The following is a 12440-nucleotide window of genomic DNA, read 5'->3' as shown; positions in this document are numbered from 1 at the left end:
TGTTTATTGAAGGTCACAGTGTCAAACTGTTTCTGCCTAACAATTCCAGTTGAGCTTAATTTGATTCCATCTGATTGTGCTGCATAACAGGTTATTGGTTCCATGAACCTATCCTGTGGCACATTAAGATTAAAGGATTTTTTTATGAATTTGTGACTGATGTGTAACAGGTTCTACCCTGATGGACGAAGGAAATTATTGTTAACCTGTTCCGAGGCACATTAACATTAGGAGACTTGTGTATATGTTGCTGTCAAGGTACGTTTACACTGGGATACATGTATCGCGACATGTATGAGCGACATGTCAATTTGACATGTCGCGATACATCACCTCATACAAAAATTCACGGAACTTGTATGCGGACCCTCCAGCTCATACATGTCGCGTATACATTTTGTATATCGCTTTTTGGCCATATACGCGACATGTATGAGCGACATTTGAAGAACTCGCGCATGCGCAGTACTATCATTTCCTGTCGTCTTGTCGACTGCCGCTTATTTCGACGATTAGCGCATGCGTAGTACCAGGCTCTTTCGCGGCTGTTTGAGTTTTGAAGGTGCCGACTGTCGTTTCGACGTTAATGTATCTGCATAGAATATCAAAAAGTGCCATATGCAACATTATTCTTCGTGTGTTTGCGAGGCCATAGTGCAAGTTTTATCCCAAGAAGTGAAGGTAAAAGTTTTTTATATATCAGAGTATGTAATACATTATACAATTTTTTCATGCATCTGGCACGTATATCAATGTTTTGCTATTATTCCGGCGGCCTCGCGTGATAATGTTGACAACGGATGCCGACAATCGTGTGTGAGACGTTGGCATTAGCAATCGCGCGACAATGCAAATGTTTTGTAATGAAATCTTCGTTTTACGAGGAATCCCCAGTGGCTAAAAAACGGAGCGTTACTGCCAACTGATCCTCTGGTGGAATCGCTTCCCGAAAGTTTGTGTTGGTTTTGGACACAAGAGGAGCCACAAGTGATAACAAACCGCGGAAATCCTCCATACTCATCCTAACATAATTTCTAAAATATGCGCCATCCTCTAGCGTTAATTCGCGAGAAACTCTCTGTGCCACCATCTACGCTTCCTCCGCCTTTTCTTCCTATCATCTTCCAAAAGAGCAAGTGTATCAGCACATAAAAACGTGAAATCTTCCAAATCGTCGTCGGAAGCTATCGCACAGTGATACATATCAACCAGTGTAAACGCACGCTCATACATGTATGAGGTTGATACTTGTCAACTCATACAAGTCGCGATACATGTCGCAAAGTCGCATATACATGTATCTCATACATGTGCCGATACAAATCGCAGTGTAAACGCACCTTCAGGTGTAACAGGTTCTCTCCTGTTGGAAGTAGTCATTTATTGTGACTGCTGAGGGGCACATTTAGAACTAAGCCTTCCAATAAAGAGTTTAGTTACTTCTGAATTATGATGACTGTTGGGCAAATAATAGTTGTACAGAACTAAACACATTTAGTAACTGTGTGAATCCTGTTATTATACTTTAACATTACCTCTCATGGCCGTTTGATTGGGTTAACAAAAAAAAAAAAATGTGCGAACAAAGCAAACTGTGGTTCACATCATGAAGGAAAATATTTTGCTACTATTGATTCATGTTACTGATGTACTTGTGTATGCATTTCTCTTATGTACTCTGAAGGCAGGTTAGCAGTATGACCGGATTAATGTATACGTGTTTCTTAGAACGCTCCATGCAAGTGGAGCATAATCCACTATTTGGCACATTTACTTGTTGTTAATTGAACTGATTAAACAGCTCTGTTGAGGAAGATAAATTGATTATTGTATAACATGATCTATTTTGAACTATCAACACAGTTGTTCATAACAACAAAAACAATCAATTACTGACAAAATTATTTAATTGGGTCGATAAAAAAACTACTCACCAAGCGGCGGCAGAACACACACGTAATTGGCAAGCTTTCGGAGCCAGTGGCTCCTCCTTCAGGCAGAAGGGTCGAAAGGGAAGGAAGAGGGGTGAAGGAAAAGGATTGGAGAGGTCTAAGGAAAGGGGTAGATTTCGGGAAAGTCACCCAGAACTGCATGTCACGGGAGACTTACCGCACGAGATGAGAAGGAAAGACTGATTGTTGGATACTGCATCGGACAAGATTTGAAAATCTTAAGAGCTTAAAGGTGGAAGAAAAGGTAATATGCAGACATAGATTACTGCTTAAACATCACGCGTGAGTTGATAAGCGTGAAAAGCTAAGTGCATCACACTTAACAAGAGGTGGGAGGGGGGTGGGGGGCGAAAAATAGATAGGACGAGCATCTTTCATTGCAGTTCTGGGTGACTTTCCCGAAATCTACGCCTTTACCTAGACCTCTCGAGTCCTTTTCCATCACCCCTCTTCCTTCCCCTTCAACCCTTCTGCCTGAAGAAGGAGCCACTGGCTTTGAACACTTGCCAATTACAACAGTCTTATGTGTGTGTGCTGCCATTGCTTGCTGAGTAGATTTTTTATCTATCCAATTAAATTGCTACATTATGATAATTTAACATTATTAAATTTCTGTTAATGGGTTTCAATGCTTAACAGAGTGGAGAGTAAATTTTAATTTATACACTGTGAATAAATTTTGTCATCTGTAATTATTGTGCTGTCAAAACACCCAGCACACACCGCACCTTCACTTTGCGGCTTGCTGTCCCACCTACATCCTCCTGAATCACACGCCAGTGTGCTAACAAGTGCACTAAATCGTTCTGTTACATCTAGCATGTATGTACATATGTATGTATGAATGATGATGATGCACACTAGCACATGGCCTTAGGACCAAGCCCACGCTGCCCTGTCTCTGTTCCATCTCTACGTCTTTCTTCTGCCCATCTTAAAAACCGAGTGACCATTCCCTGATGATGAGCGAGATACTGAGCTTAGAAAAACTGTGTGACAGAAGTATTATGCACTACCAATCTTGGGTGCACAATTTTCTTGTACTTTCTGAACGAAACAGACACATGAGTATGGTAAGAAGTGGCACTGGGTGAACAATATTTGCATTCTAATGGGCCCCAATATTCCCAGCGGCATCACGGAGGTTGACAAGTCATGAAGTGCTGCTCAACAATCACATGACACAAATGCACAATGTGTGCCAGTAATAAATGGAAGAGTTTCAAACCATCACTCTGCTTAAAAACTGACAATTTCATGAACAACTGCATTAACTCCTGCCCTCCACACCTCCAATATACATAGTACAAACATGCAATAAGTGTCTTCATGCAGGATATATGCAACACCATCCATTAATCTGTCTTATTTGATTTTATGCAGAACAGTAAAGAAATTTTGTTGATGTAGCAAAGGAGGCAGGTGGGAGGGAGGGGGGGGGGGGGAGAGAGAGAGAGAGAGAGAGAGAGAGAGAGAGAGAGAGAGAGAGAGTGTGTGTGTGTGTGTGTGTGTGTGTGTGTGTGTGTGTGTGTGTGCGTGTGTGTGTAGGAGGGGGTGGGGGGTAGTGTCGCCCTTGGAAAACCATTGTGTAGGCTAGCATCGCAGGTACACCGCACTGCAGCCATACGTCTTGGTGGCCCCTCATTTGCGAGTCATCTACAATATAAATAAAATTTCTAGTGATTCACTACAACCATTATGAAAGCACTCATTTGAAAATGGCACTGTAGCTTAGCTGTTAAAGTATTTGATAAATATGCTGCAGGTTTTGGGATCAAATTCCATTGGGCACAATCAACTTTCTTTTTATATACCTTTATCGAAATGACTGATCATTATTTCTGGACAATTAATTGAAGTATAATTTTTTCATTTGTATCGTTTACAGCATGTTTTTAATCATCACAGTAACTTTCTATTGGGTCCCTTTTTTTACTCCATTTTATTCTTTTGTTCACTTGGAATATTTACCCATGTGAATTTAATCAATCTTATGTATTTACTTTGATTTAATTGCTTGCTTTTTGTGATTCAATATTTTCATCCACCTTATTGCAATCACTATATCTGTTACTCATTTTACTCAAATTTCATTTTGCATATAAAACCTGCTTTCATTTAATCTTCACCTGCACTATTTCACCCATGGTGCACAAATAATCTACGTTTTAAATTTCTGCGTGACAACTACCACAGGAAAAAAAAGAATATCTTTGAAACAAAAATAATTTTTTTACCACACTGAACAGCCAATAGAAACAGATCATTTCACCTTTTATTTTTTTATTCAATAAATTTGCACTTCAAAAAATGCAAGTACCATGAGAGATAAATAAGATTATAAATAATCTTATGGAACAAGATTCCATATGAAAAAAGAATAAAAGGAAGAAAAAAATGAGAATAAATGATGCAGCAAATGATTAAAACTGAGAAGTTAAATTTAAACCAATTAACTGAATAAAAATTATGAACACAATGATTCTGACAGAGACTTTTTCTAAAAAGTGGATTGCATTTATGGTATTCAAAACCACAACCTTCTGCATACCAGCCAAATAACTTAACTGCTCAGGTACCATGCTGTTTTGAAATAAGGGCCAATTTCAAGGTCCCAGGGAACCACAAGGAATTCCAAGCTTACTTTCTGTTAACTACTTGCAAATGAGGGCTCGTACAGATTGTTTTGAAAGGTCGATCTGCCCGTGGAGACCTCTTCCACATTAGACAATTTGTCGTATTTTACAGAACACAATAGGCTACAAGCCACGACGAACCTGCTTGGCTAGTTCTGTGTAGGAGGCCTTCTCCCGAGCCTCGAGGTTCGCCCACCACTCCCCAAGTATCTTGGTGACCGAGCGGTTCTCCAGGTGTGGAAAACGATCACGAACGACACCGCGGTGACGCTTGCAGAAGATGAGGAATGCATTCATGGGCCGCCGGGCATGGTGCGGTGGCTCCGGACCTCTGGCACTCTCCGGCTGCTTCCGGATCCCCTCCTCACACTCCGCCTCGTCAGACTGCGACGCTTCTCGCTGCTCCGCCTGAACTCGGTGTGCATTTCCTTTAGCTGTGTTTTGTTCCTTGGCTACTCCCTGCATAAACAGATCACAATATTACAACATACTACCCATATGCGTGTGGCTCGAAGACTAAGTAAGAGAAACCAGTATGTTGCCTGGACAGTGAGTGTACCGTTAGAAGTGCCGAAGGGAAGTGCTCTCTACATACATAAATTATCTGATGGATGGGGTGAATACCAATCTGCAGCTATATCCTAAGAACACTCGGGTTTAAGGGATAGTGTCATCTTGAAGAGACTGTAGGATGATACAGAATGTTTTTGAGAGAATTTCTATTTAGCGAAATGCATAGCAGCTTGCTCTAAAGGTGGAAAAATTTAAGTCAACGCAAATGAGCACAAAAAACAATCCTGTAATGTTCAAATACACTATTAGAGGTGTGCTGCTTGACACATTCACGTCGATTCAGTAGCTGAACGTAACGTTTCGGGTCAATTCAGTACCTGGACATAATGTTACAAAGTGACATAAAATGGAATGAGCTGGGGAAGGTGAAGGGTAGACTTTGGTTTAGGTAAAGCGTAGCTCATTTATAAAGGAGACTGCATGCAGAGCACTACAGTGATCCATTCCTAAGTATTTGAGATCTCCACCTGGCAGGATTTAAGGAAACAATTTTGAAGTGTGCTGCTGGGTCTGTTGTCAGTAGGTTCATTCACCACACAATTGCTACACAGAGTGGTCAATCCAAATGAAGTGGTCCAATAAAAATTAAGTTGGTTGCTTGACCATTTTTAAATATTTTATATGTGATTACCCTATAATTGAGAAGCTCAAAACAAGTTTTTTAAAAAAATTTACCTTTCACCTTTACTGAATGGCGGCCATTTTCATTTGTAAGCGCACGATGATTTTTCAGTTCAGAGACGTTATCAAAAATATGAATAGCTCTGCACTGGGTTAAGTTACAACATTGCAACTGAAATGATTGTTTTTAGAAAAGTGTCCTCTACAACATTGTATATTACACAAAATACCCTAAATTCAAAAATAACCAGTCAAAATGACCTCCAAAGTTTGTTATCCAAATTTTCAAAAATTTGCTTTTTAGGCCCAAAAATAATTATGAGAGTCTATTTTTTTCCTATACTTAGATATCATACACTACTAGCCTCCTGTAGAGCAAGAACACTTACAAATGTTTCCTTAATTTTTTGATTAATTTTTGAAATTTGAAAATTTTCATTTTTTTGTAAAGTTTGGGGTTAGTTATCTCAGGTGGGACTGAATATAAAAATATGATTTTTCCACAAAATGAGGAGATAATTCACATTACTCTGCAACTGATCTTATGGCTGTTGCCTATTCATGTGTGATATTGGTGGGATATAATTAATTATTATTCAAGTAATGTACTGAATTATATACAAAAAGTGAAAACATCACTGAAATTAACATTTATATTATTTTGACATACTTAAAATAAATATTTTCAATTAATATCCTTCGAAATGCGGCTGTTCCTAAACCTGAAATATTTTCAATTAACATCCTTCGAGATGCGACTGTTCCTAAACCTGGTGGTGAATGTTAAGAACACTTATTTCTTCAGACAGCTTCTGTGATATAGAACAAGACCTCCCAGTTGCTGTCATAAGTTCAAGGACTGAAAGTTTCCTTAAAACATTTTTCATTGGTATCCAAACTTTGTCACTAGTAGATTTCTTGAATGATGTTCTTGGGCCAGCAGGGTGGTAAAAATGCATAAAAACAATACTGTTTTCCAAACTTATTCTTTCAACCCCTGCAAGCCACTACTGTCCATCATACACACATGCCACCATGTCATTCAATGTTAAAGACAGTGATGTAATTTTACTGACACAATGATCCTCGTAAATTTCGGCTTCTGATGTTACATAGCATCCAACAAAGTTTTCTGCAATGCCAAGGAATTTGTGGAAATGCATTGTTCCTTTTATTGCTATACAGTTTTCAAAACTGGTCTGATGTGTTGTTTTCATATGCAGAACCACTTCTTTCTTGATCAGAAAATAGGTAATGCCTTTAATATTATCCTTGCAAAAGACATACATGTCCTGTACTGTGAGAATTTGGTTTGTGGTTAGTCTTTGTAGGTTGGCTTTACTTTGCGTTTTGTTGTACCTCCTACTTCATCACATGCATCTTATTATGGCAAGATGAAAAAAAGTGCCATTCAGCCTCCAACCCAAAGTCTACTTTGTGGTTGCACAGATTTGAAAAATTCTTTTTGTTCTTATCCTGACTACCACTTCCTTCTGAAACGTATATCAGCTTCTCAACCTTGGGAAAATTTTCTTCAAAAGTATGTAATTTATTACATACTTTTGTAACGCATGTACAGCCAAAGTGTTGTGATACAAATAGTTGCTTACAATGCAAATTGAAGAACTGCAAACTTCATCTTTCTCATTTTTAAAATAGAGAATAAATGGATGCACTGTTGCCTGGTCATTGACCCAATGGTACCCTTGTATATCATCCTTAATTATAAATGTAAAATTTTCTGCATTATCAGCTAACACTATGCATTCAGTTTCATTATGACATGTTTTATTGTTTTAAGCTGTAGAAAGTCCAATAGTTGTAATTGGTTTTCCACATTTTTCTGCAGATCTGAAGACGATTATTGCTAACCAAAATCGGTAATCAGAGGACAAAAAATTTCCTTATTTCAGAAGACAATTAGGGTCGACAGAAGCGTCCGATTCCACGCGTCGGCTTTGACCCGTGACGTAAGGGTGTTGTCGTATGTGACGTCATGATGGCACGGAGTTTGGTTTGAGTTTGGCTGTCTCCAGTTCTGTTTTATCTTATTTTATTTACTTTTCTGATCTGCTCGTTTTATCTCGTGAGATATTTTTTTTTTATTTAAAAACACTTATTACTTATTTTAATTATCTGTTTCCTCGAATTTCTGTTTTAGTTTATTATATTTATCTTTCTGATCTGTTCGTTCTATCCCGTGAGATTTTTTTTTTAAAAAAAGACAAAAAACACTAATCAGCTACTGAAGCATCTTTATCTTCTATGGGTTGCAGGGGTTACGACCCCTGGGGAGGTGGGTGGGTATTCATGCATGGCTGTCTTCACTTACACGTTGTAACTACGCAAGGCGTCTAAATTTGTTTATATTTAGTTTGCCCCCCCCCCCCCCCCACCCAAAACACCTCATTTCCTGCGCTTGTCCCGTTAGTGTCATTAGGCTTCTTGTGGAAAGTGTGTTTGTTTGTTTTTGTTTCCGCCATATTTGTGACGTCATGGGTCAAAGCAGACGGGCGGGATCGGATGCTTCCGTATTTCCGACAATTACTCTTTTTCTATTAGAATTCGGAAGCTTTTGAAAAGAAGGCACACTGAAATAAAAGGAAGGAAGATTAGGATTTAAAATCAAGCAACAAGGTCATTACAGACTGACCCCAATTTTGCTTTAGGGAATGAATGGGCTCCTTTTAAAAGGAGCCACCCAGGCATCTCCTTTTAGTGATTTGGAAAAATAAAGAAAAAAAACTAAACCTGTTTGAGTGACCAGGGATTTGATCCTCCATCCTCTCAAATGCATGGCCTCTGTCTAACTATTGTGTCAACTCCTCTGCAGTACAATGATCTGCTTTTTAATCTTGGTATTGGAGTATTTCACAGACATATATGAGAAATGAGCAGCAAATTCTCCAGTTCTGGCTTTTGAAGCAGCTCTTTCTCGGCCATGGGTTCCATACTTTGCTTTTAGTTCCACATGGGCATTATCAGTTTCACAACATCTGCAAACCTATGTATTTTGAGAACTGTTATACACCACAAATATTGTAGTGAAGAATAGCTCATTCTGAACTCCTGAAACCCAGGCCACCAAATATACTTCTTTTATAAGTATATGGTATGTAAATTACACTCTGGCTGCTGTAAAGGAAATGCTTTAATTTGCACAATCAACTGTGTTAAAAGCTTTTTCTTAACAGCAGCACAAGTAGTGATTTGTGTATATTTGTACCTTAAAGTATCAACAGGTGTGGCAGCACAGTATGAATCATGCTCAAAATTATGTCATGCTCACTTCTTCATTGCGTTTGAAGTGTGAGCACTGACATATGAGTCCAGATAAAATTAGATGTCAAATCATTCATTCTATTTACACAAACTTAACACAATTATTTTTGATCTAGTATGTGTGTGTGGGCATAAGTATAGCTATCTATAATCCGACTTTTCCCACAGCACTGTATAAAACTGTGGAAGTATAAATAAATAGTATAGCATAAATCAGTATTCTAAAATGTTGGCCTGAGTTTCTTACTAACTACAGCTCCTTTCCCACTACCCGATTTCGAATTCTCTTTCCTTTCCCTTTTTATTTCTACATTATCTTCATTCATTTTCAGCTCGATGTAGTATGTCAATTTTATATAATTATTATTTTTCACAGCTGACGTACATTTCGACCTCTTCCTCCCTTCGGATTTTCCTGCTTTTTATGTTGTTAGGTTCATTTTACTATCTTTCGGCGTAAGGCCTCTTATTTCGTTCCTAACAATTTTAATCACGAAGATTTAGTAATGTATTCTCCCGAATCTTGTCCATAACATTTTCCAATATCTTGGAAAGAACTGATGATGGATATGGTGTTCCTACAACCGGTCAGATGAAAATGTTTCGTCTATTATGTAGCATCTCGGCTATCCTGTCAATGTTTTCGATGGGTATTTCAAATGCCCTACACATCGAGAAATTTAATATTATGCTATTTTAGTAAGTCATTTCCTTGTATCAATGACTAACACAATAACTCGTAGAACTGGAGTTACGCTACTATTAATATCTTTCATCTGCATAACGGTGCGAAATCACCAGGTCTGAACGTAAGAATGAATTGCGCAATTCCTCGCAAAACACAGGCGGCCATGTATGAGACGGCGTACGTTAATGTCACAATCTGCATACATGGTCAAGTAACATTAATATTATTTTAAAACTTTTACTTTCCGCTGGAGTGTTTCAGCTGATGACATTTATGGACCAAAATTTACTACCCATGCCAATGGAGGGTCACGTAAGGTCATGTTTATACTTTCTTAACCGTACAATGGCTTCCAAGTCATTTTGAAAGAAGATAATCACGTCAAGGATTTCAATAAAAGGCACCAATACAAAAAGACACCGCGTAAATTAGATGTGTACCTAACACAGCGCTGACAAAACATACTTTGCGTGATGGATGTTTTGACGTCTGTCAGTGCAAATCATTTTACGCACACGCACCTGGTCCTACCTCAAATTATTGAATTTTATAGCATTAGAATGACTGAAATATGCCCTTCGACATCGCTACCTTACACAATGCGAAGCAAATACCTTCCTTTAAAATTTTATTGCTCTTACTATATGACATGACAGATGTTTCTAAAATTAGAGTTCTTACCTGGCCAATCTTAATGACTTCAAATTATCACACTATATGATATAAATTCTGTGTTTACAATTTTTCTGTTACGCACAATTTCATTGTGAAACACTGCTGTCCAATATCATGAAACCGCTTTCAAGGTTATTTCATCTTTACACCACGAAAGTTGCACACTGTGCTTTATATGAGTATTTCTAAATGAAATTTTAATTTACGTGTGAGAAATAATCCACATTACAACAACCTGCACTTTGCTCTATCATCTCAACAACATGTATCTGTACTGACATTCTTACTACACCGCAAAAAGCGTAAAATACTCACAGTCGTCTTTAAAGCGTCGCTCGCCATATCGGAACATAATGCTGTGACGTCACATTTGCATTCAATCGACATGCCGAAAACTTGGCAACACGCCTCCTCTCGTAGAAATGTGACCGTGACTCAATAAACATTAATCCATACGTATTGTATGATCTTAAAGCTCCCATTATAGATTTCTATTTGAGGTACGAAACTATATTTTGACGTTTAAAATTGGTAAGCTCCGACACAGACAATGTTGTCCGTGATCAGCTGGTAAACTTGACGCCTGATGTGTCCAATCAACGAGCAACTGTATTTGAATTTAGCGGAACTTTGCAAGCGAAAATTTGCAAGTGTATTATGACAGTAGGTTTGTTTATAAGGACAGTAATGGCCTTTACGACAGGACAATAACAAACGCGTAATAGTAAAAGAACATAACGTGATCTGTACAACAAACTGGAGGCGACGATTGTGTGTATTACGCTCATGTCGAATGTGAAGACAATTATAATACCATTCCCTAATTATACGTCACCATAGTCAATGACAGGACTTTTTTTTTTTTTGACAATGCAGGAACTGAACATCTGTTTATTCTCTCAACAAATTCATACATGTATATAAAGCTGAATCAGTTTCTTGTTACAGTTACATACAACGCGCAATGTTCGTCAGAGTGCGAAATCCGCTGTTTAAAAGTCTTCACAGAATCCACAAATGTCATAGTAATCAATTCATAAAACTATGACAGTATCACTACTGGATTTTTTCATAGGTGCAGGTTTGATAATTTGAGAAATTATGTAACTTAAAAACGCGTTGGCCATATTCACTTGTACTGTCGTGCAATTTGAATGTGACCATCCGCAGAAACGAATTTCGGTGGAATCGCCACCATGATAACCTTGTAGCTTGTACCGGCTAAAACACTTTCTCTTGCCGCTTATGTGACAATGACCTCCATTCGGCTCAAGGACACACAAAGATCTCGCTTATTAGCACAAGGGATGGTCTGTATTTGACGCAGAGACGTAAGAGTGTCAGATACTAAGAAAAGTCTCAGATGTTGTATCTTATAGGAATATACCGAGAAATGGCCCAAGTAGGTTTCTACAAAGAAGCGAAAGAGAAGACCTGTTGCGCAACCTACCGCACGGAAATTGGAAGTGACTTGTCGCAATGCAAAAGGTCGCGTAAAACGCTTTAAAACAGTAGCTCGTGTGCTTATTACTGTTCTCACAACGCATATAAAACATGGATCTTCCGTTAAATAAGTTTAGTGCGAGTTGCTGTTATGACTCGGTAATGTGGAAAGATTTTTTTGTTCGTTTTTCTCAAAACTACGGATGACACGACGCTACAACGACGAGAGTGAATTACAATCGGAAAAGACTTATTTTGCGAAACGCAGAAGGAGAAACATTTTCGGTTCTGTAGGCAGTAGTTGCCCTCTGAAAACATTGAGGAGAAAAGTTTGTCATTTTTTGTTGAAGAATCTGTTGCACAGTTCTGAAGCCAATCGCGCTATGCTAAAAAAGGCGAACCAAAATTCACTTTGGCAAGAAATTCATAACTGTGGTCTGTGCTGGAGACTTCGGAACAGATGTTTGGTATCCACAAGTGCAAACAGTTCATGTTAGCAAACTACTGCAAGCACTCAGCTAACGTGTAGGGATGAATGCATTTATTCTAGCATTGTTCTGACAGCAGAAA

At 38.4% G+C, this 12440-nt stretch overlaps 1 protein-coding gene across 1 annotated transcript in view; it reads right to left on the bottom strand.

The window, feature by feature from the left end:
* Positions 1 to 10772, bottom strand: part of LOC126424920 (uncharacterized) — an 83778-nt gene extending 73006 nt beyond the window's left edge. The window contains exons 1-2 of the mRNA XM_050087761.1: positions 10743 to 10772; positions 4730 to 5047 (exon numbers count right to left, since the gene is read on the bottom strand). Coding sequence (XP_049943718.1) covers positions 4730 to 5047; positions 10743 to 10769 — 345 coding nt within the window. The 5' untranslated portion in view covers positions 10770 to 10772. The remainder of the gene's footprint in view (positions 1 to 4729; positions 5048 to 10742) is intronic.
* Between the last annotated feature and the right edge of the window lie 1668 nt (positions 10773 to 12440).

This window comes from Schistocerca serialis, chromosome 10, assembly GCF_023864345.2.
Source record: "Schistocerca serialis cubense isolate TAMUIC-IGC-003099 chromosome 10, iqSchSeri2.2, whole genome shotgun sequence".
Taxonomy (NCBI): Eukaryota; Metazoa; Arthropoda; class Insecta; order Orthoptera; family Acrididae; genus Schistocerca; species Schistocerca serialis.
Note: the sequence above shows the minus strand (reverse complement) of the source record. Positions and strands in the feature narration are given on the sequence as shown.